This window comes from Sinohyriopsis cumingii, chromosome 14 (genome assembly GCF_028554795.1).
Source record: "Sinohyriopsis cumingii isolate HCF-2022 chromosome 14, ASM2855479v2, whole genome shotgun sequence".
In the NCBI taxonomy this organism is placed as follows: domain Eukaryota; kingdom Metazoa; phylum Mollusca; class Bivalvia; order Unionida; family Unionidae; genus Sinohyriopsis; species Sinohyriopsis cumingii.
In genome coordinates this window covers 55,037,437-55,061,460 of record NC_142974.1, presented here as the reverse complement: position 1 = coordinate 55,061,460, position 24,024 = coordinate 55,037,437, and the positions used below count along the sequence as shown (strand labels likewise).

General features: G+C 35.4%; 1 protein-coding gene across 2 annotated transcripts; it reads right to left on the bottom strand.

The window, feature by feature from the left end:
- Positions 1 to 516: 516 nt before the first annotated feature.
- On the bottom strand, positions 517 to 23,958 carry LOC149783850 (uncharacterized). 2 transcript variants are annotated; one of them, XM_089932053.1, is made up of 3 exons: positions 23,688 to 23,958; positions 14,015 to 14,167; positions 517 to 4,989 (listed from the first exon to the last, which is right to left on the bottom strand). In XM_089932053.1, the coding sequence occupies exons 1-3, from the start codon at positions 23,950 to 23,952 to the stop codon at positions 4,739 to 4,741; spliced, it is 669 nt and encodes a 222-aa protein (XP_089788179.1). In that variant the 5' UTR covers positions 23,953 to 23,958; the 3' UTR covers positions 517 to 4,738. The 2 variants fall into 2 exon arrangements, with proteins under 2 accessions (XP_089788179.1, XP_089788180.1); XM_089932054.1 differs by having other exon boundaries at positions 14,015 to 14,089.
- Positions 23,959 to 24,024: the final 66 nt, after the last annotated feature.

Here is a 24,024-nt window from a genome sequence, read left to right as displayed (position 1 = left end):
TTTTAAAGCTACATTAAAAATCCTAATCACATGAACATACTATTTCCATCAGCTGCTTGCTCTGTACTGTTTGGACATTTCTTTTAGGTATTCTGCTTGATGATAAAGTAGTTTTTTTCTTCTTCTGTCGACATACTTTCCCAGTTGCTCTCCACCATTTCCAACAATGAAATGGAACTCATTCTGTTTGGTACAAAATCTATCATTGTATTGATTTTTATCACCAGTATATCAACCATTATCTAGATTTAATCTATAGATGTCCAAAATTTCAAGATAGGCAAATACAATTTCTTTTAATCTGCCTATTTGATTATCTTTTTTATAAAATTTAAAATTTACTAGATGATTTTCTTCTAAAACAGATAACTAATTATTATTTGTGTTCATCTAAGAGGACAATTTTAATTAAAACAAACTATGGGAAAATGTTTTACAAATGTTTTGCAACTACACTTTTACAAATAAACACAATTTGTTTCCCCATTAAAATAAAAAAATACTCTAACAAATAAATAGATAATAATTTTTTATTTTGTTACATATATAACAGTAATAAAAACATGAAAAATTGCCATAAATATAACAATTGCAATGATAAGATGTACTCAAGTACATGTATTCAGTCAATAATATCGAGTGGATTTCCATCTTTCTTATCAAGACTCAGAAGACACATCGACTAGCATTATGGACTAACAAAAACATTGTTCTGCAATCCGTTAATCGATCTAATAATAATTCTGATGATACAAAAATGAACACTGACAAACATCTACTGAACCCAGTGTAACTGAATTAATAAATTTATTAAGAAACAATAAATGGAACCATTATTTGTATTTATTAATATAATGTTAACATTATAAACACATGGCATAAATGCACATGAGAAAGATTTATTTATTACTTTATTCATTTTGCACAATATACAAGCATAATAGCTCTGACTAGACAAATTAAAAATTCATGTTCTCTTCTACATAATCACAGACTAAAATACTAATGCACAAAACTTTGACTTAAATGAGTAATTACTCTATAAACCACATGTAGGAATGAATCGTATTCCCATGTATAATAAGTCACATGTTCTTTAGCAATAATGCTAATTCTAAACATAAACTATTTGTATTCTGTCTGTATTAAAATATAGTTGGCTGACCATCACAGTTTATGCTGTGAACTGAAACATCCTAACCTAACTAGCCCAGGCCAAACTGTTTTGTGCCAAATTGACCTTTACTCATTTAAAGGTTATTTCTTTGCAATCACAGAACTTAGTCTGACAGACAAATGCACAGCTACCTATCAGGTATTCAATCTATCTAGCTAACTAGCTAGTATGCCTTCCACCTAGTCTTCTGAATTATTGCTTGAACGAATCAGCATGGTCAAATGCAATATAGTAATAGTAATTATTTTTCTGGCAGTAGAAGCATTTTCAGCCATGCTGGAGTTTTGCTTTTAAGATTTTTAATGAAACCATGTTTATACTGAGAAATATGTAGACAGTGATGACACCGAGTTCTTCTGAGATTGCAGGGTTTTTACTGGACATTTGCTCCCAAAAATGAAAGCGGTACCACTACTTGTATTTAACAATGATGATATTTACCAATTAAATAAGTATCTGAACCAGGACTTTATAAATCCACTAGCCTGACTCTCAGGACATCGTCATAGTCAGCTTGGACATGCTTATGTATGCAAGATACTTGCCCCGGGTCCAAACAATTCTGAGAGAGAAAGAGAGTGTTCAGGACTCACATTACTAATTCATCTCCCATAGTAAATTCATGACAACATCATGGTTTTAAAGAGTCAATAACTTTAAATTTCTGAATGCTCATGATCAAACCTATCTTTATAAGTATCCTTGATGACAGCTCATATATAAAGAAAATCACATGAGGCATGGAATTTTCTGAATTTACAGGTGTTTAAAACGTGCTTTCAATTCTGCACCAAAGAGCCAGGTGCTAATTTCAGTAATGAGTTTTCCAAAATTCAAGTCTGTGAAGGACTGAAATTCCATCAATAAACCAGTGTCTTTGCTTTTTGACTTGTAACTAGGACAAACTCTCAAAAGGTTCTTTTTACTAAAATCTTGTCTAGCTACTGTTATTTAATACAGGTTTTGAAAAATATGAAATAGATACTTATGTTTCAACTTGTCAGTTATAATCATATTATAGGTACATAGATTTGCCTACTTTCAAGTCATAACCTAGCTAAGGGCAGTTTGTGAGCTCTGAACATAAAAGATTGCCAGGCGAACTGTCTGTATGTCAAAGATTGCCAGGCGAACTGTCTGTGTGGCAAAGATTGCCAGGCGAACTGTCCATGTGTCAAAGATTGCCAGGCGAACTGTCCGTGTGTCAAAGATTGCCATGCGAACTGTCTGTGTGTCAAAGATTGCCAGGCGAACTGTCTGTGTGTCAAAGATTGTCATGATGCATGTAGCAGATTTCAGAGTCACTAGGTCATAATGGCAAATGAGATTTATTTGACACATGTTTGAAAACAAAATGCACTCATCTCCAGTGATTAGCCATGTGAAAATCTAGCATCCAAAAGTGGTACTTATTAATTCTTGTTCACGTGATGATCACAGCAGACCTATGCATACTTACTGTTTGGAAATTAGTTACATCAAAATAAATTCAAAATCATTCTTTTTAAAAATAAAACAGCATTTCAGAGAACATTTAGTCACATGTTGCCAACTTCAGGGCAAAAATTGTATAATGTGTAAGTGGAAGCAGACATGTGAGTGGAACACTCCACATAAAAAAAGCAAAGTGTGAATTCATCTAGTTTTCTTATTGAATTTGATACTAAAATCTGCATGATCAACTGTATTTGAAGTGGAAATACAGATAAAGAAAAATATAAACTATTACAACATGACTAAAATCAAATTTAAACAGTTCTGTTTATGGCTGTTTAATTTTTCAGTTTTGTCTTATATCTAAACAGAATTATCTCTTTAAAATCTAGATATGTTCAAAACCCAAATAGATCAATTTATCTATATCAAAGTTGTTAATAATATTTTCTTCTACTTCTATAACATAAATTTAAAAAATCCAAAACATTGCAGCACCCATAAGAAATGTCATTTAGTATATTAAGTAATGATGCAATACGTATTTGTCATTCAGCATACATGTACTAAATACTAATACAGTATGGACTTGTACTTATGTATGTCTATTACAGATATTCCAAATAAAGGCATCTATAGCACCACCCATAAGAAAATGTAATTTACTGTACTAATCACTGATACAACGTGAACTTGAGATGAAACTAATTGAAAATATGAATCGATTTCAGAAAATGTCACTATCCTCATGCTAAATTTATCTCTGCACATGGATTGATGTCATTGATTCTATCTCTAACTTCATTTACTCTTTAATGTCTTTGTAATCTCTATAACACCTCTGTACTCTTTCTATGATGTTGCTGTACTCTTTAACAGAAGTGTACTTTTTTAACAACACTAATGTCACTGTACTCATTCTTTAATGTCATTGTACTAATTCTGTAATGTCATTGTACTAATTCTTTAATGTCTATCTAGCCATTTTTCAATGTCATTGTACTCTTTCTTTTACGTCATTCTTGTCATTTTTCAATGTCATTGTACTCTTTCTTTAATGTCATTCTAGTCATTTTTCAATGTCATTGTACTCTTTCTTTTACATTATTCTAGTCATTTTTCAGTATCATTGTACTCATTCTTTAATGTCATTGTACTCATTCTTTAAATTCATTCTAGTCATTTTTCAAGTATTCATTCTTTAATGTCATTCTAGCCATTTTTCAATGTCATTGTACTCTTTCTTTTACGTCATTCAAGTCATTTTTCAGTATCATTGTACTCATTCTTTAATGTCATTGTACTCATTCTTTAATGTCATTGTACTCTTTCTTTTACGTCATTCTAGTCATTTTTCAATGTCATTGTACTCATTCTTTAATGTCATTGTACTCTTTCTTTTACGTCATTCTAGTCATTTTTCAATATCATTGTAATCATTGTTTAATATTACTGTAATTATTCTTTAATATCAGTACACTCTTTCATTAATGTTATTGTACTCCGTCTCAATATTACTCTACTCCTTCTTTGTCAATGTCCTCATCCTAAATGTGACTGGAAAGAAAAAAACATCCTTCCAACACTATGTTGTTTTCCAGTGTATTTGAAATGGGCAGAAAATATAAATATTTTCTTTGAAAAGGTTACAAATATATGATATAAAAATAAAGAAAATATTTTATCACACACAAATATGAGTATACTTAAATATACATTTCACAAAGATATAAACTGAACATGATTTAAGGGAGAAAATAAAATACTTCAAGCATGCTGACATGACCTGAGGGTACTGTCTTTTTTCATTTGTTGCAGTAAACAATTATTGGTACCTAATACTACGTACATGTGTCGTTAAAAAATACTTAAATCTGTACAGCTATTGTATTGCATAAGAACATCACTTTATTTCCCATGTCTAGAAAAGTCTGCAAAACATTGGAATTCATCTCCCATCATGAATACTTTACTGGCAAGAAAACATGACATGTTCCAGACAAAGGATGTACTTCAGTTTGATCCAAGGTAATCCAAGATTCTTAGATTGTTAACAAAAGACACAAATAAATACATACAATACAAAACTTTTCTCAGTTGTGAGAAATGTCACCATACAAACTACAGCTAATAATTTATGCCACGAACATTTCTCCTGGTCATTTCATAACTCTTGTTTCTAACTGCTGAATATATTTCCTTCCGTATTTGCAAATAATGAACCGTAAAACACATTCCAGCAAGCAAGATTATTCCTGTACTTGTGCAACACAGATAGAATGACCATCCCAACAGCCTTCTTTCTGGATACTTCAGCCAAGCACGATTCGTGGCAGCGTTAGTACCAAACAGGATCATAGCAGCGATGAGTAAAGCCCCTGCAAGGAGAAACAGGGTTTGTTATATGTACATGAATGATGATCTTAAAAAAAGTCTTATTATGACATAATTTCCATACAAAAGAACGGACATGGTTTTAAGATGATACGAGATATTCTCAGTTATTACGACTAATTTTCTTTTTACACATGCAGTTATACCTGTCTTAAGTAGGGTAAACAATTGCTTATAAGCTGCGTCCAACTGCAAACAACACAGACCCTGATCAACCATCATATAATGTGCCAGCAGGTCAGGATCAATGTTGTTTGTTCTCCTGATTACTCATAATATGCTAGCAGGTCAGGATCAATGTTGTTTGTTCTCCTGATTACTCCTAACAAACTGCACAGACTCTGATCTGCTGGTGTATTATGTAATGCAGATCTGATCTGCATGGTTAGCAAAAACAGGTTTTTAACTATTTCAACATCAATGTCAATCACATCTCACAATGGCTGCAAGAAATGAATAATGGCAACCTAATAGCATTTCTAGACTTCAAGAAATAATTTGATCTAGTTTCTCTTGATATTCTCCAAAGTAAGCTTCCTTGTTACAGATTTCATGACAATAACCAAACAAAACCATAACTGGTTAGTTCATATTTATGTGATATGAAGCAACAAATCTCCACAGGAAATGTCCAGTCTATCCCATTTTTGTAAGGCATGGTGTTCCATAAGCATGTGTGAGCATCTGTAAAGACAATATCATTTCTTTATTTTAACTACTGAGTGTTAAAACTATAACCCACATTCTTGAGCAATATCATTTTCAACTTGGCCAATGTCGCAACTAAATGTGATGTAAAGAAAAGATCCGCACAATTTTCATTTTGAACCAACTAGACATCATAATTAGTCTTCTTTTGCAAACCCCATGTCTGTATGACTTTCTATTTAGAAGAAGTTGCAATAAAACATTTCTCAAGGTTGTTGCCATAGTGGCCATATTGGATATCAGATCTGCACCATCTTCAGCATGACATAAAAGGAAGTCTTCTGGTGAGAAAAGAATGTTGACATTACCTCCTGTTTAGGATGAGTACCTATACACTTTTCAAAGTGCCCACTGTGGAAGCCATATTGGAGACCAGATCGGCACAATTTTTGTTTAGGCATGATAAAAAATCGTTTGTCAAACACCAGTGTTAATGCAACAATCACTTCAAGTGGAGTTTTGATAAACAGATTTTCAAGATTGCTGCTTGACAACCCTGCTTGATGTCAGAACTGAACCATTTTCATTTAGGGCCAACAAGTCATCATACAGTACATTCTCTAGTAAAAACCCATGTCAATTTGATTTTCAATTCAGAAATACCAATAAAAAATATTGTTAAGATGGCTTCCATGGTGGCCATATTGGACAGCAGATCAGCATGAACTAGGCATCATTTGAAGTCTTTCAGTGAAACTCCATGTTGATATCCAATCAGGAGGAGTAAAGGTAAAATGGTTTCTTTCAAGATGACTGCCAAGGTGGCAATAATGGATTTCTGAGCAGCACTTACTTTTTATTTATGACACACTAGCTCCCATAGTGGACATAATGAATGTCATACTGGCATAATTTTTATTTAGAACCAACTAGCTAGACACAATAAGAAGTCTTTTAGTGAAAATTCCATGTTAATACAACCATCCATTTAAGGAGAGTAATGGTAAGGTGTTCAATGCTTTTTAAGTTGTGTGTTATACATCTCGTGATTGTATGATCTATGTTAATTTCAAAGCAACTTCTTTTATATTCCTTGACATACTTTCTTTTCACCTGAAACAGGAATGAATGAAGGAAATTTTATCATAATCAACAAAACTCTCTAATCAGAGCACAATTCAGGTCAATCACGAAATGTCGAGGAACATGCTTATTCAGTTGCGGTAAACCATGTATGTTGTGTTTGAGATGGTCACAATGTGACAATGTTATATTATCTTTCATGTCACTGTTAAAGTCTTCTTTGTCAATGCAAGTGCACAGAGAATCAAATACCTATATCAGCTACTGTATTTACCGTATATGTTGGAACCTGATAAAATAATTATTTTTTGTCCTGACCCAGAACTTATGGTGAAACTTTTTTTCACCTAAGTCACATGTCCCAAGACTTAAGAAGCTAAATAAATTTGCACTGTATTTATGCTCCCCCTCCCACTGCATGTTGCAAAACATAAATAAAACGTTTATTTGATAAAAAAATAAAGAAACTGACCTTACATGGTTACCATTTATTCCTTTGTTTTCGACATGAGCATTAAAGAATGAAATATATCCACGAAAACTGTAGCGTAGGCTTTGATACTGTAGCATGTATTGCTTATGTCTGATAACACATGCTGCATTGCTTATTGACATGAACATTGAGAAACAAATTGTGTGTGGCTGTGCTCAAAAGTTTGAATATGTTATCCAACTGAAAAGTGTATCAAACAAAATCAAGGACAAGAGAGAAATAATCAACCCATATCTTGAAGATAACTGTCATTCACGCATGACATGGTGTTAGGTGCATAATAATCAAGACTGAATTATATTCAGGTCTACTGTATGACAGTATCTCACAAATAAAAATCATTATTTGAAAACTCATTCACTTGAGTGTAAGTGACAATCTTTTTGCCAACACGGGTTACAAAAGTATTATTACTATTTACCCACAGACATCAATGTTCCTTTGTATTAATTGTAACTACATATGCCAAGCACATAAACGCCCGGGTGGTGAATAAACACAACTTGCAGCAAGCAGTAAATTCCTTCTTTGAACTCACCAACAGGACATCAAAGACAAAGGTTATTTTTATTACAAACCAAGCCAACCTCAGAGTCTGGTTTTGGTTACTTTTTTTTTTGAAAAGGGTATCAATACAAAGGTTATTTTATTGCCAAGCAAGCCAGCCTCGAAAGCCAACTTTGGACACTCTGAAGCCATTTTTTTAGAAAGGATATCAGTATGAAGTCTAATTTGTTGCAAAGCAAGCTGACCTCAGAAGCTGACTATGGATTCTTTTAAATGTGCAGATATCTTTTTTGAATATACAAAGACAGCCAAGATATGGAAGCTAACTTTGGTTCCTTTTCACCAGTATTCAGGGGAATTTTAAAAATAAATTGAAACAATGTAACAATTTTTAAAGTGACACAACATAATGCTTTCTGCATGGACATCAATGACCCAGCATTGCCCAGAAGGTTTGGAGAAAATAAAATCATGTGATGAATTTGTGATGGCCAGAAGACAAGCATATGATTTCACTAACAATATGATCATTAACATGGAAGAAATTATAGTCTACTTTGATCCCATTCCTGGACAGACTGACAATAAGACGGGGGTCAAAAGTGTGAGAATTAACAAGAATGGTGTAGATTTGAAAAAAATCTGACTTTAGTCCTTGCAGTTTCCACTTCAGGTGATGTGTTGCCTCTAACAATTTTTCACAGTATGAGAAAGCTAAAAAAAATATTAATGTACCGAAAGAATGGATCGTATGTGTGCAGGAGAAGGGTTGTATTGATGAGATGCTGCTGCAATGGATTAAAGAGTTTTATCTCAAGTACACAGTTTTATATTTTTGTTAAATAAAATTTCAGTTGGAGTACATTTTCCAACATGTAATTTTCGAATTATTTAAAAGGTGTCCCACAATGTACGACTCAAATAAAGAATGTGTCCCAAAACATATAGTGCACAAAAAAATTACTTTAAAAAAAGTCATATGGACAGCGTTGTTTTGCATACCAGGGCCCAGCAACGTGGAATGAATTGCCCACTGAACTTAGACACAAAGACACAGTGATCACATTCAAGAGTGCTCTCAAAACTCACTTATTTCGACTGCAAGAACAAACTTAAAGACCTAATAATGTTTACTACCTTAAATATTCTCAGCATGTTTTTTATGTTTTCTAATTTCATGGTGTTTGTGAATGTAATCATATCATTATATGTTTTTTATCTTATAGGTGTTGTCTAATGTTGTAAAGCACTTAGAGTTTCTAAAGATTAGGCACTGTACGAAGTCCTCATTATTATTATTATTAATTTTTGGTGTCCCAACATATATGGTAAATAAGGTACATTGAGACATGAACCCATGAAGACAGGTGAGATGTCAGTGATCTGTAAAGGCAATGGCCTTAGACCACTCAGCCACCCAGGACCCCCATTGCCTTGGAAATGATAGAACTCTCAGGCACTTATAATATTTTCATCATAGGTTTTTGCTGCTGTTTTTTTGTCCCCCTGACATTTCCATCTGTTTACCGAATACATTGTCATTCGTTATGGTAGTTTGAAAAATCTTTCTCCAAAATCATTTATTTCCTGTTCTATCAAACTCAGTTCAATGTAGGAGTTAAGCTACAGTTGTTGGTATTCAAAGAAGACAACTCAATAGTTTTGTCAGTTTTAAGACCAAATGTATGTAAGCTTAAAATTGTCATTCTTTTCATTGTACCCTAATGTAATTATCAATCAAATTCTTAGATTGGGAAGCCCTTGAAATAATCAAACATGAGTGACGGAATCTCCAAATCCATATCTCATATAGTACTGGTATCATAGTCATATGGTATTTAGAACACAATTTTATTCTATTCAATGAATTTGTCCATTGATCTTCCATCAAAATTTTTCTTTTACCTGCAAGTAGGGCTGTCCGAAACCTAAGTGTCTGAGTCGAATGTACATGATGTTCACAGTGAATACACTTTTTCTCCTTGTAATGCCGGATCTTCCTCCATGATGCACCACTTTTTATATTTTTTCATAGGCCATAGATGATCTGTGGCTTGCAAATAGCTAATTTGGTTAAACGTATTTAAACAAGCAAGAAGCCTGAATGACTAACTAACAATTAAGCCTTCTTTGATGTGATGTTTCAAAGAAATGTTTTACTGAATGACTATGCAACTATATGCGTAAGCTGTTCAAAAATCTATGCAGTCCTACTGAATGACCCTGCAGTTATCTGGCAACTAAATGATGACAATTGTTAATGGTATTCTTAGTTAAATGGATGCATGTATCAAGTAATCAATGCTTTCTCAAAGTCTGAGTCAGACAATACTGGGGGTCCCTAGTGGCCGAGTGATCTAAAGCGCTCTCCGTTATGGATCACTGCCATCTCGCCTCTGTCTGTGTAGGTTCGAGTCCCGGAATCAGCCAATGTGGGTATGTGAGAAAGCTTGCCAGTAGCTTCTCGAAGGTCAGTGGTTCTTTCCAGGGATTTCCCGGGTTCTTCCTCCACCATTAATACTGGCCGCCATGTATAGCCTATCGTGTGCTGAAAAATGGCGTTAAACCCTACAACAACAACAGACAATACTGTCAAATAATAATCATAATAATAACTGCTACTTCAGTACTGCGATTTAGACTAGGGCACTTCTGTATCACTACACTCTTTGTTAAAGCATGAAGGAATGTACTTTAACTCATTGAAAAAAGACAACAAAGTCTGTTTTGATTTTGGAGGGAAATGGCACTAATGCTAAAAATGGCAAAATATAAATGAAAGGGACAGTACATTTGAAAACAACAGAGAGAGAGAGAGCTCAAGTGTATATTTTTCCTGATTTAATCGCGACTGTTAAGTACACTGACAGAATTGGTGGCAGAATTACAAACGTGAGAACAAAATGCCTGAATGGGATAAACATGTCATGGATGAAAAAGTGAAATCATATGGTACATTAAAAGCACTTTTTTGCATGGTGTAAGACTGCTGGAAAGCAAAATGCTTTAGCTCTGAATGGTAGTACTAACTTGCAGCTATCAGCCTTTAACCATCACAAATTTAACCCCAGATCATTTATCATTTAACTGTTGTTGAGGGTTGCCATGCTATGCACAACAGCCTGCCAGTCCCGTAAGCTGTTGAAAAAACTCCCAAAAGTAGTGTGAAAAATTATGACCACAAAGCAGCAGCAAATGTACAAAAAAACAGTGGATAAATAATCATAGTAATGGAAATGCATCCTGTACTTGAAGACTCTGATAGCCAGAATGCCATTATAACATACATTTATTAAGTCAAAATACAGAAAAAAAGTAAAGAAACTAACTTGTTTAAGAACTGTTTCTGTCTAACATGAGACTGAAACTTTAATCCAGATACGTAATAAAATAATGATCATAAACTTTTTCCTTAGATTTCTATCCTATCAAATGTGAATGACTTGCAACTTAATGTCAGTGACTCATTTTGAATGTAAATGACTTGCATCTTAATGTCAGTGACTCATTTTGAATGTAAATGACTTGCATCTTAATGTCAGTGACTCATTTTGAATGTAAATGACTTGCAACTTAATGTCAGTGACTCATTTTGAGTGTAAATGTCACTTGCAACTTAATGTCAGTGACTCATTTTGAGTGTAAATGTCACTTGCAACTTAATGTCAGAAACTCATTTTGAATGTAAATGTCACTTGCAACTTAATGTCAGTGACTCATTTTGAGTGTAAATGTCACTTGCAACTTAATGTCAGTGACTCATTTTGAGTGTAAATGTCACTTGCAACTTAATGTCAGTGACTCATTTTGAGTGTAAATGTCACTTGCAACTTAATGTCAGTGACTCATTTTGAATGTAAATGACTAATTTCATAAGTGTATTCATTTTTATTTTTCTGAAACATGCCATAATTTATCAACAGCCAGAAATCTTTAAAACTGCATTACATGGTAATCCATTTGCTCTGTGTGTAATGAACAGGGTCTAGTTTTAGCATTTCCTTGGACATTCTGAAAGTGCTCAAAACGTTCACATAGCAATAATGTACCTTTCCTTACATAACAGTCACAAAGATCTCCAAGTATTTTCTGTCTGAAATGTTCCATGATATCTTTAACATATTAGCATTTGTCATTTCATATGATTGAACCATTAAGTGATGAGTGGACCTTTTAGACTGGTTATATAGCTGTTTTAGTAAACATTTCAATGATATTAGAGCTATCCTATGGAGAGAAAAAAATTCACTCCTCAAACATTGGGATGGGGGCTGGAATGTTTTGAAGAAAAAAAAATCCAGCTCTCAGATAGATTCAAAACATATTCTTGCTTTGATTTATTGGGGGAAAAAAATCACTGCCCTGGTATACTTTTGGATACATGTAATTTAAATTGCACTCATTATGTCCTCGAGTTCACTTACATTATACCTTAGAAATCAGTGTTCAAACTACATGTTCTCACACATAGTAGGGCATAACCGACTTTTGATCCGGAAATCGGATTCCACCGGATAGTATGAACTTCCGATTAATCGGAGTCGGACAAGGCAGGAATGACCGATTCGGATAATAAAAATAATAAAGTTGAATTTCTATAGCACCGTGTCTAACACTGCGTGTCATTCGATAGTGCGTTAATAAAGTTAAATAAGAAGTCAGAAAAGTCCAATATGGTCAACACAACGAGGTGAAACGATAATACTTGAGTTAGACCGAAAGATTTAAATTTATTAAAATATATAATACAGTCCTACCCGTTTATGTCAACATCCTCAATAATGAAGGCATAATATTGAATACATTGACACATGCTAATGAGGTATTAAAAGAAAATGATTCCGCAAGAGGCCAACTTTATAGGACCAAACAAAAGCCTGTTTTATTTTTATTTGACCGCGACATTAAAGCATGGCGGCAAGATCAACTAATTGTTGAATAAAGTACAGGATGGAACTGGCTGCTTGCCGACATAAATGATTAAGGTGGGAAAATAAAAGCCTGGTGGCAAGATCAACTAATTGTTGAACAAAGAATGGGTCGGAACTGGCAAAAAAATAAAAAATTTCATGGATTCTTTGTGGCTTTGAACTTCGTTGCATTTTGCTATAGTCCTGCCATATCCTTCCCCTTGTGACATCGGTGTGATATGCAAAACGTGTGTAACACGGTTTAAAAAGTTAATTTGAAAAACCTTTTAATTTAGCATTTCCGATTAATTGAATCGTATCCGGAATCGGAAAAATTTCATGCCCAAAATCCGGAATCGGAAATCAGGAGAAAAATGCTAATCGGTTATGCCCTAACACATAGCACAGTCTATTTCTTCATCTCAGAATCAACTGTTGTTGTTGTTGTTGTAGGGTTTAACGCCATTTTTCAGCACACGATAGGCTGTACATGGCGGCCAGTATTAATGGTGGAGGAAGAACCTGGGAAACCCCACGGAAAGAACACCGACCCATGAGAAGCTACTGGCAAGCTTTCTCACATACCCACATTGGCTGAATCCTAGACTCAAACCTACGCAGACAGAGATGAGATGGCAGTGATCCATAACGGAGAGTGCTTTAGACCAGTCTGCCACTCGGGGCCCCAAAAATCAACTGTTTATGGATTATTTTAAGTAACACAAGTTTAAGCTTCTGCAGAGAAAATACAGAGTAAATAACCTATATTAATGCCACAAAAAAATGTCACTAGTGAATTGATATGAGTAAAAACATGACCTAAATTTATGGACATTATGATCTGGTCACTATGACCTAATTTTGCCCATGGTTATTTTTACACTCACTATAATTCAGCCAACAAGATGATGGCTCATTGTGCAAGAGTTTTGCATTATAAAACTTAACTGAAGAAATGAAGCTTGATTTAAAATGGTTACCTAGCCGAATTTTCAAAATATTGATTTATAATTTATCCAAAAAGGAACCCGAAAATAAATTGGAGCCCTAGCATTCAAATTATTTCACTGGAAAAATTAAAATGTCAAAATGGAGTAAAAAACCCCACTATAACATTTTGTACCTTTAAAATCCTCCAAATGGTGAGAGATGGTAAAGCAAAGACAATCAGTGTCATGGATGGACAAAGAATCATAACTAACCTGTGCATGGGAGCGTGAATTAAAAAATAGAAACTGTTCGACTGCAACATATTTTCCTAATATTATTACATCAGACAGTAACTTGAATAATTATTTGTTGCAAATTATCTCCTACACAGTAACAGAAAACTACTAAAAAAGACCAAAGAAATATATACCAACTTACCCACAAAATACTGTAGTACAGTAACGACTGCATATAGCCACTTGTGTTTTTCCCTAGGAACACAGCTGATGAGGGCTAAAAGAACGAAGAGAGTAGTGACGAATGCGATCACAATGGACGTTGTCACAAGGGCTTGGGTCGTCTTAAACCATCCTGTTAATATACAGAGTGTATATATATATATATATATATATATATATATATATATATATATATATATGATATACATAAGAAAGCAGGATAGAGAATTATACTTCTTCCCCCCATCTGAACTGAGCTCAGCTGGTTATGGCAACCATTATCTTGCCTGCACTAACCAATCCTGATACTCGCTTGACTAAGCATACATTCCAAACCACACATGGATATGGGCATTCACGAGTAGCAGATGCACGCACTTGGAGGCATAGTAATTACCTCTCCTCTAAATACAGTAGATTCAGATTTCTGACAAAAATTCGTAGATGGGGTGGGGGTGAGGTGGGTGTTGGTGTATATTATGAAAGATATACAAAGGACAAACAAGTCTCTACATCTTTTGAAACATCCCTGAAGATGACATTTGTTTGGCAGCACATGACATGTACAATAAACTAATAAACCCCAATGAAAACCATTTTGGAACTTGGCTGAATGTTTTTTTAAACCTGTGTGGAGTTTACCATTTCCAAACAATTAACTCAGACATACAAAACATACAACAAGCCAAAAAGAAAAAACAGATGAAGGTAATACTTAATATTATACATGGTATTTCACAATTTGTTATTGAAAAATTCTGATTAAAAGCATAAAACCTATTTAATATTTATAAATTCTCTGAATAATGCCTAAGTGACCCAACATTCTTATAATTTTCATTGAAAGTAATAATTTTGATAACTTATCTCCTTTCAGTGTAATATTTTACTTTATATACTTGCTTATAATTTGAGTCAAACTGCAAACAATTAATATCCTAATCTGCATAATGCACCTGAAGATCAGGGTGTATGTCATTCTTTTCCACTGATTACTCCTAACAAACTGCACAGACCCAGATCTGCTGGTACATTTATGCGATGGCATATCTGGGTCTATGCAGTTTGCAGTTGGGGTTAATTTATGTGTATATATGGCCCTTGCAAGCTTTCTTAAACATCTTTAGAACTATAAAACAAACCAAAGATCAGGTTTTGTCAATAATTTGCTACACTGAAGAACAAATATTTGATCTGAGACATTTTGTTAACGTTGTTGTAGTTGTTGTAGGGTTTAACGCCATTTTTCAGCACACGATAGGCTATACATGGCGGCCAGTATTAATGGTGGAGGAAGAACCCGGGAAAACCCCGGAAAGAACCACCGACCCACGAGAAGCTACTGGCAAGCTTTCTCACATACCCACATTAGCCGAATCAGAGACTCGAACCCACGCAGACAGAGGTGAGATGGCAGTGATCCGTAACGGAGAGCGCTTTAGACCACTCGGCCACTCGGGGCCCCAATTTTTTTGTTAACGTAAAAGTCCAGGAGATTAGGTATAATATGTAGAACATTCAACTTAAGCAGTTATTATATAACAAATCTTTGTGTACAAAAAATCCATGGCTGACCAGAATATGAGAAAGGAAACAAATGACCATCCAGTTTCTGGGGCCCCTTTACCTTTCTGCACTGGAACATTTCACACAAAAGCTACAGAACCTTTATCCATGCACTGCATGTAAATCTGAATCCAACATTTGAAGAACTGGATGTCCGAATTCCAACTTTCGCTGAATTTTGGAAAGGACAATGTAAATGTTTCGACTAAAACATCAGAGCATTCTTTTCCACGATCAACAGGAATATTATCCGCTGTAAGACAAGATGAAATATTTGACAAATCTAACAGCAGTACATCGATATTTCTAAGCATAGCTAGCAGCTTGACCTTGGCAGCTTGACCATGGCAGCTTGACCTTGGCAGCAACAGACAAAATTCACTCCAGACTTTTTCACTAAACATTTAAAAATTTGTCTTGATTTGTACATGTCTTGTTCTAGATATGGAACCAAAAACCAAAAATTGTGGAAGAACAACAAGGCACAAATCAAGAATGTGTCCGAATATCTATGCAGTGAACTGGAAACCACAAAGTGCTCCAGACCTGGAAACCACAAAGTGCTCCAGACCTGGAAACCAAAACGTGCTCCAGACCTGGAAACCACAAAGTGCTCCAGACCTGGTTTATAAAATGTATGATATTGTTAAGCTGCAAGCTATTTACAATGCTGGTAATTACCAACTAGAGCCTTAACATTTTTTACTTTCAGTTCAGGAAATAAACTTGTGGCAAAAATCTGCTGAACAAGACTATTGCTTTAGACAATATCATGAAAACAATCACAAGATGCCAGCAGACAAAATGCATTTTATGATGGGAGATTTTGTGTACCAAACAAGGCAAAACAAGTGGTATCAAGACCGGGACAAAGAAAACAAGGCAAAACAAGTGGTATCAAGACCAGAACAAGGAAAACAAGGCAAAACAAGTGGTATCAAGACCAGGACAAGGAAAACAAGGCAAAACAAGTGGTATCAAGACCAGGACAAGGAAAACAAGTGGTATCAAGACCAGGACAAGGAAAACAAGGCAAAACAAGTGGTATCAAGACCAGGACAAGGAAAACAAGGCAAAACAAGTGGTATCAAGACCAGGACAAGGAAAACAAGGCAAAACAAGTGGTATCAAGACCAGGACAAGGAAAACAAGGCAAAACAAGTGGTATCAAGACCAGGACAAGAAAAACAAGGCAAAACAAGTGGTATCAAGACCAGGACAAGGAAAACAAGTGGTATCAAGACCAGGACAAGGAAAACAAGGCAAAACAAGTGGTATCAAGACCAGGACAAGGAAAATAAGGCAAAACAAGTGGTATCAAGACCAGGACAAGGAAAACAAGGCAAAACAAGTGGTATCAAGACCAGGACAAAGAAAACAAGGCAAAACAAGTGGTATCAAGACCAGGACAAGGAAAACAAGGCAAAACAAGTGGTATCAAGACCAGGACAAGGAAAACAAGTGGTATCAAGACCAGGACAAGGAAAACAAGGCAAAACAAGTGGTATCAAGACCAGAACAAGGAAAACAAGGCAAAACAAGTGGCATCAAGACCAGGACAAGGAAAACAAGGCAAAACAAGTGGTATCAAGACCAGGACAAGGAAAACAAGTGGTATCAAGACCAGGACAAGGAAAACAAGGCAAAACAAGTGGTATCAAGACCAGGACAAGGAAAACAAGGCAAAATAAGTGGTATCAAGACCAGGACAAGGCAAAACAAGTAGTATCAAGACCAGGACAAGGAAAACAAGGCAAAACAAGTGGTATCAAGACCAGGACAAGGAAAACAAGTGGTATCAAGACCAGGACAAGGAAAACAAGGCAAAACAAGTGGTATCAAGACCAGGACAAGGAAAACAAGGCAAAACAAGTGGTATCAAGACCAGGACAAAGAAAACAAGGCAAAACAAGTGGTATCAAGACCAGGACAATGAAAACAAGGCAAAACAAGTGGTATCAAGACCAGGACAAGGAAAACAAGGCAAAACAAGTGGCATCAAGACCAGGACAAGGAAAACAAGGCAAAACAAGTGGTATCAAGACCAGGACAAAGAAAACAAGGCAAAACAAGTGGTATCAAGACCAGGACAAGGAAAACAAGGCAAAACAAGTGGTATCAAGACCAGGACAAGGAAAACAAGGCAAAACAAGTGGTATCAAGACCAGGACAAGGAAAACAAGGCAAAACAAGTGGTATCAAGACCAGGACAAGGAAAACAAGTGGTATCAAGACCACGACAATGAAAACAAGGCAAAACAAGTGGTATCAAGACCAGGACAAGGCAAAACAAGTGGTATCAAGACCAGGACAAGGAAAACAAGGCAAAACAAGTGGTATCAAGACCAGGACAAGGAAAACAAGGCAAAACAAGTGGTATCAAGACCAGGACAAAGAAAACAAGGCAAAACAAGTGGTATCAAGACCAGGACAAGGAAAACAAGGCAAAACAAGTGGTATCAAGACCAGGACAAGGAAAACAAGGCAAAACAAGTGGTATGAAGACCAGGACAAGGAAAACAAGGCAAAACAAGTGGTATCAAGACCAGGACAAGGAAAACAAGTGGTATCAAGACCAGGACAAGGAAAACAAGGCAAAACAAGTGGTATCAAGACCAGGACAAGGAAAACAAGGCAAAACAAGTGGTATCAAGACCAGGACAAGGAAAACAAGGCAAAACAAGTGGCATCAAGACCAGGACAAGGAAAACAAGGCAAAACAAGTGGTATCAAGACCAGGACAAGAAAAACAAGGCAAAACAAGTGGTATCAAGACCAGGACAAGGAAAACAAGTGGTATCAAGACCAGGACAAGGAAAACAAGGCAAAACAAGTGGTATCAAGACCAGGACAAGGAAAATAAGGCAAAACAAGTGGTATCAAGACCAGGACAAGGAAAACAAGGCAAAACAAGTGGTATCAAGACCAGGACAAAGAAAACAAGGCAAAACAAGTGGTATCAAGACCAGGACAAGGAAAACAAGGCAAAACAAGTGGTATCAAGATGAGGACAAGGAAAACAAGTGGTATCAAGACCAGGACAAGGAAAACAAGGCAAAACAAGTGGTATCAAGACCAGAACAAGGAAAACAAGGCAAAACAAGTGGCATCAAGACCAGGACAAGGAAAACAAGGCAAAACAAGTGGTATCAAGACCAGGACAAGGAAAACAAGTGGTATCAAGACCAGGACAAGGAAAACAAGGCAAAACAAGTGGTATCAAGACCAGGACAAGGCAAAACAAGTAGTATCAAGACCAGGACAAGGAAAACAAGGCAAAACAAGTGGTATCAAGACCAGGACAAGGAAAACAAGTGGTATCAAGACCAGGACAAGGAAAACAAGGCAAAACAAGTGGTATCAAGACCAGGACAAAGAAAACAAGGCAAAACAAGTGGTATCAAGACCAGGACAATGAAAACAAGGCAAAACAAGTGGTATCAAGACCAGGACAAGGAAAACAAGGCAAAACAAGTGGCATCAAGACCAGGACAAGGAAAACAAGGCAAAACAAGTGGCATCAAGACCAGGACAAGGAAAACAAGGCAAAACAAGTGGTATCAAGACCAGGACAAGGAAAACAAGGCAAAACAAGTGGTATCAAGACCAGGACAAGGAAAACAAGGCAAAACAAGTGGTATCAAGACCAGGACAAAGAAAACAAGTGGTATCAAGACCAGGACAAGGAAAACAAGGCAAAACAAGTGGTATCAAGACCAGGACAAGGAAAACAAGGCAAAACAAGTGGCATCAAGACCAGGACAAGGAAAACAAGGCAAAACAAGTGGTATCAAGACCAGGACAAGGAAAACAAGGCAAAACAAGTCGTATCAAGACCAGGACAAGGAAAACAAGGCAAAACAAGTGGTGTCAAGACCAGGACAAGGAAAACAAGGCAAAACAAGTGGTATCAAGACCAGGACAAAGAAAACAAGTGGTATCAAGATCAGGACAAGGAAAACAAGGCAAAACAAGTGGTATCAAGACCAAGACAAGGAAAACAAGTGGTATCAAGACCAGGACAAGGAAAACAAGGCAAAACAAGTGGTATCAAGACCAGGACAAGGAAAACAAGGCAAAACAAGTGGTATCAAGACCAGGAGAAGGAAAACAAGGCACAACAAGTGGTATCAAGACCAGGACAAGGAAAACAAGGCAAAACAAGTGGTATCAAGACCAGGACAAAGAAAACAAGTGGTATCAAGATCAGGACAAGGAAAACAAGGCAAAACAAGTGGTATCAAGACCAGGACAAAGAAAACAAGGCAAAACAAGTGGTATCAAGACCAGGACAAGGAAAACAAGGCAAAACAAGTGGTATCAAGACCAGGACAAGGAAAACAAGGCAAAACAAGTGGCATCAAGACCAGGACAAGGAAAACAAGGCAAAACAAGTGGTATCAAGACCAGGACAAAGAAAACAAGGCAAAACAAGTGGTATCAAGACCAGGACAAGGAAAACAAGGCAAAACAAGTGGTATCAAGACCAGGACAAGGAAAACAAGGCAAAACAAGTGGTATCAAGACCAGGACAAGGAAAACAAGGCAAAACAAGTGGTATCAAGACCAGGACAAGGAAAACAAGTGGTATCAAGACCACGACAATGAAAACAAGGCAAAACAAGTGGTATCAAGACCAGGACAAGGCAAAACAAGTGGTATCAAGACCAGGACAAGGAAAACAAGGCAAAACAAGTGGTATCAAGACCAGGACAAGGAAAACAAGGCAAAACAAGTGGTATCAAGACCAGGACAAAGAAAACAAGGCAAAACAAGTGGTATCAAGACCAGGACAAGGAAAACAAGGCAAAACAAGTGGTATCAAGACCAGGACAAGGAAAACAAGGCAAAACAAGTGGCATCAAGACCAGGACAAGGAAAACAAGTGGTATCAAGACCAGGACAAAGAAAACAAGGCAAAACAAGTGGTATCAAGACCAGAACAAGGAAAACAAGGCAAAACAAGTGGTATCAAGACCAGGACAAGGAAAACAAGGTAAAACAAGTGGTATCAAGACCAGGACAAAGAAAACAAGGCAAAACAAGTGGTATCAAGACCAGGACAAGGAAAACAAGGCAAAACAAGTGGTATCAAGACCAGGACAAGGAAAACAAGTGGTATCAAGACCAGGACAAGGAAAACAAGGCAAAACAAGTGGTATCAAGACCAGGACAAGGAAAACAAGGCAAAACAAGTGGTATCAAGACCAGGACAAGGAAAACAAGTGGTATCAAGACCAGGACAAGGAAAACAAGGCAAAACAAGTGGTATCAAGACCAGGACAAGGAAAACAAGGCAAAACAAGTGGTATCAAGACCAGGACAAGGAAAACAAGGCAAAACAAGTGGTATCAAGACCAGGACAAGGAAAACAAGGCAAAACAAGTGGTATCAAGACCAGGACAAGGAAAACAAGGCAAAACAAGTGGTATCAAGACCAGGACAAGGAAAACAAGGCAAAAACAAGTGGTATCAAGACCAGGACAAGGAAAACAAGGCAAAACAAGTGGTATCAAGACCAGGACAAGGAAAACAAGTGGTATCAAGACCAGGACAAGGAAAACAAGGTTAAAAGGAAACATCTTTACTAAGAAGATTTAAAATGGCGACCCCACCACCAAAAACATATATTCATTTACTGGTGTTTGTCTGTATTGTTATATTTATTTTCACGGATTTTTCTTGTACATATACCAGTATATATTTCTATTTTCAACATGTAAAATAATTAAAACAAAGACCCAGATATAAATACTTTCTTCCGTTTATTCATTAACATTAAGTAGCAATTAATCAATGTTTATATATTACATAGGGACAGGGTGATATTACACATATGGGTCAAGCAAAAGCAAAAAAACCCAAAAAGGTTATACAAGCATATAACATTTCACTATTCTATCAATGCTTTGATAATACATTAATTACATAAAATTACAGTAACTGGATTTTGGTTGATTGGTACTTATCAACAGTATATTTTTGTATTACCTGCCACTCAAACAGTCAATATTAGCAGCTCAGTGTATATATATATATATATATATATAATAAACAACACCAACATGTCAAATACATAAATTAATTATACAATAAACAACACCAACACGTAGTTATATTAATAGAATTAGTTAAGAATATTTTTATATTATTCTACCTTGCAGTATAATTAGTGAAAGCATAAACTAATATCATAAAAATAAGTTTACTAATTCTTTAAAAATGAAAGTGCATTTTTAAATTAATTCTCAATATATTATGTTTAATTATTTATAAAATACTTGATAGTAAGTATTATGCATGCCTAAATTTTGTATTATATAAATCGAGCTCTGATGACATATTGAACATTTGTCAATAATATAATTTTATATTTTTTAATATTTTTTACTAATTAATTTATTTTCTATATCTTTTATATATATATATATATATATATATATATATATATATATATATATATATATACACACATATACATATATGTGTGTGTGTGTGTGTGTGACAATGAAATTGATGATGGAGTTGATACACTAGTTTCAGAGTCATGATATGCTGGATGGGATAATTAGTCAAATTATTGTATTAAAAAACAACTAAAGAATATACAAATTTATACTAGCCCTTTCCTTCCTATAAGGGCTGCCAATTATCTAAATAAAGTCTTTTATAAGTATAGTTAGTGCTTGAAAACCTGTCAGAGTTGGCTTGCATTTGATGAGGAAAAGGATATAGTGTAATTGTTAGCATTGTTACATATTCATATTTAATAAAAATAAAGAAATATCATTTATAACAACATTAAAAGACTAACTGTCAGAGGAATGAACCATGAGGAACTTTTTCTTAGTTTAAGTTTAGCCATTAAAAACACCTTACATCTTAATTTGCTGATTTCTATTTAACAGACAGGTGTCTAAGAGTCATATTGAGCCATCTGACATACCATAAGCCCTGAACATGAAAATTAGAACATCATGAGAAAGACAGTCAAAGACCTTTGGAAAATCCATTAGAACTGTCGATACATATTTGATTTCATCAAGACTTTTCTTCTAGTCTTCAAAGTAAATGTAACAGAGTGGTCTGGTTATATATGATCTTTACAAAAAACACCCAATAATTATTAAAAATGTTCTATAGAAATGATGCTAATTGGGTGTCAATTGATTGCTCAAACATTTTTGATATGATGGGTAGAATACTGACAGGTTTATATTTACTTTTTCCATGGTGAATATCAATTTTGAAAATAGGAATTAATTGAGCTTCCTTCTGAAGGCGTCAGACAAACAGGACAAACATCAGACTCATGTTTTGATTGCTTTATCTGTAACACTAAGCAAAAACGGACTGATGCCTCATCTTTTAACAGGAATTTGGATATCCACAGTAGCTTTTTGTAGAATTTAGCCTTATAATTTTATACACTTTATGGTTAACTTGCTTAAATTAAAAAACTATCACTGTTACTACTGTCCATTTCCAATGTCTAAATATTCCATGTTTAAAAGATTTCACATATGTCTCTGGTATTGTTTACAAATTATGTATTTTGAACAAGGATCATATCTTGACCATCCAGACACTGGGTCATGGATGTATTTAACATAAACCAAGATGCGTTTGACAACATCCAGTAAGGTACTAATTTCCATTGATCATTGCATGCAATGCAACTGCATTGGAAATTATGCGCTGGGTAGATAATAACTAACATAATTATAGTATTACCTTGTGTCATGTGCCACACCTGTACACATCATTTCAACCCCAAATAATTAAACAAACTGAATGAAAGACTATACGAATGTTGTATGTGACACATGTATGCACTGTATTTGTACGAGTGACGTACCTTATTTTGTTACATACACTTTAAGACAGTTCATATGCCATTACTAGATGAACAAATATATCTCCGCTTTTTTCCCCCTGACATTTCCGCTACCAATACCAGTAATGTAAGAAGGGGGGGGGGTATTCGTTGGTTTAACGCATTTACTATTGGGTTGTGTTTTCAATTTGACTCTGTTTCATAAAAAATCACGCGGAACTTGTATTTTCCAGAAGTATTTCATACAAACCTGGTGCAATATAATCTCTGATGGGGTCGTATCTTCTGTCAAAAAGCCAAAAGCAGCCCGTAAAAGTGTACCCGAACTGTTGTCCTCTCTCATCCGAGTACTGATTAAAACAAAATTCCCAAAGCCCAACTTTCGTCAATTTGGTGAGTAAAATGGCATTTGGGTCGCTCTCAACCCAATTGGGTGTAGCAAACCCAGTAACCATTAAAATCAAAGCCAGACAGGCTAGAGAGAAACCGATGCCAGGCCATATACTGCTCACCATTTTCAAATATGACAACAAACGTATAGTCACCTGGTGTGAGAGATTCCATTCACACTCCCAGGTGATTATAGT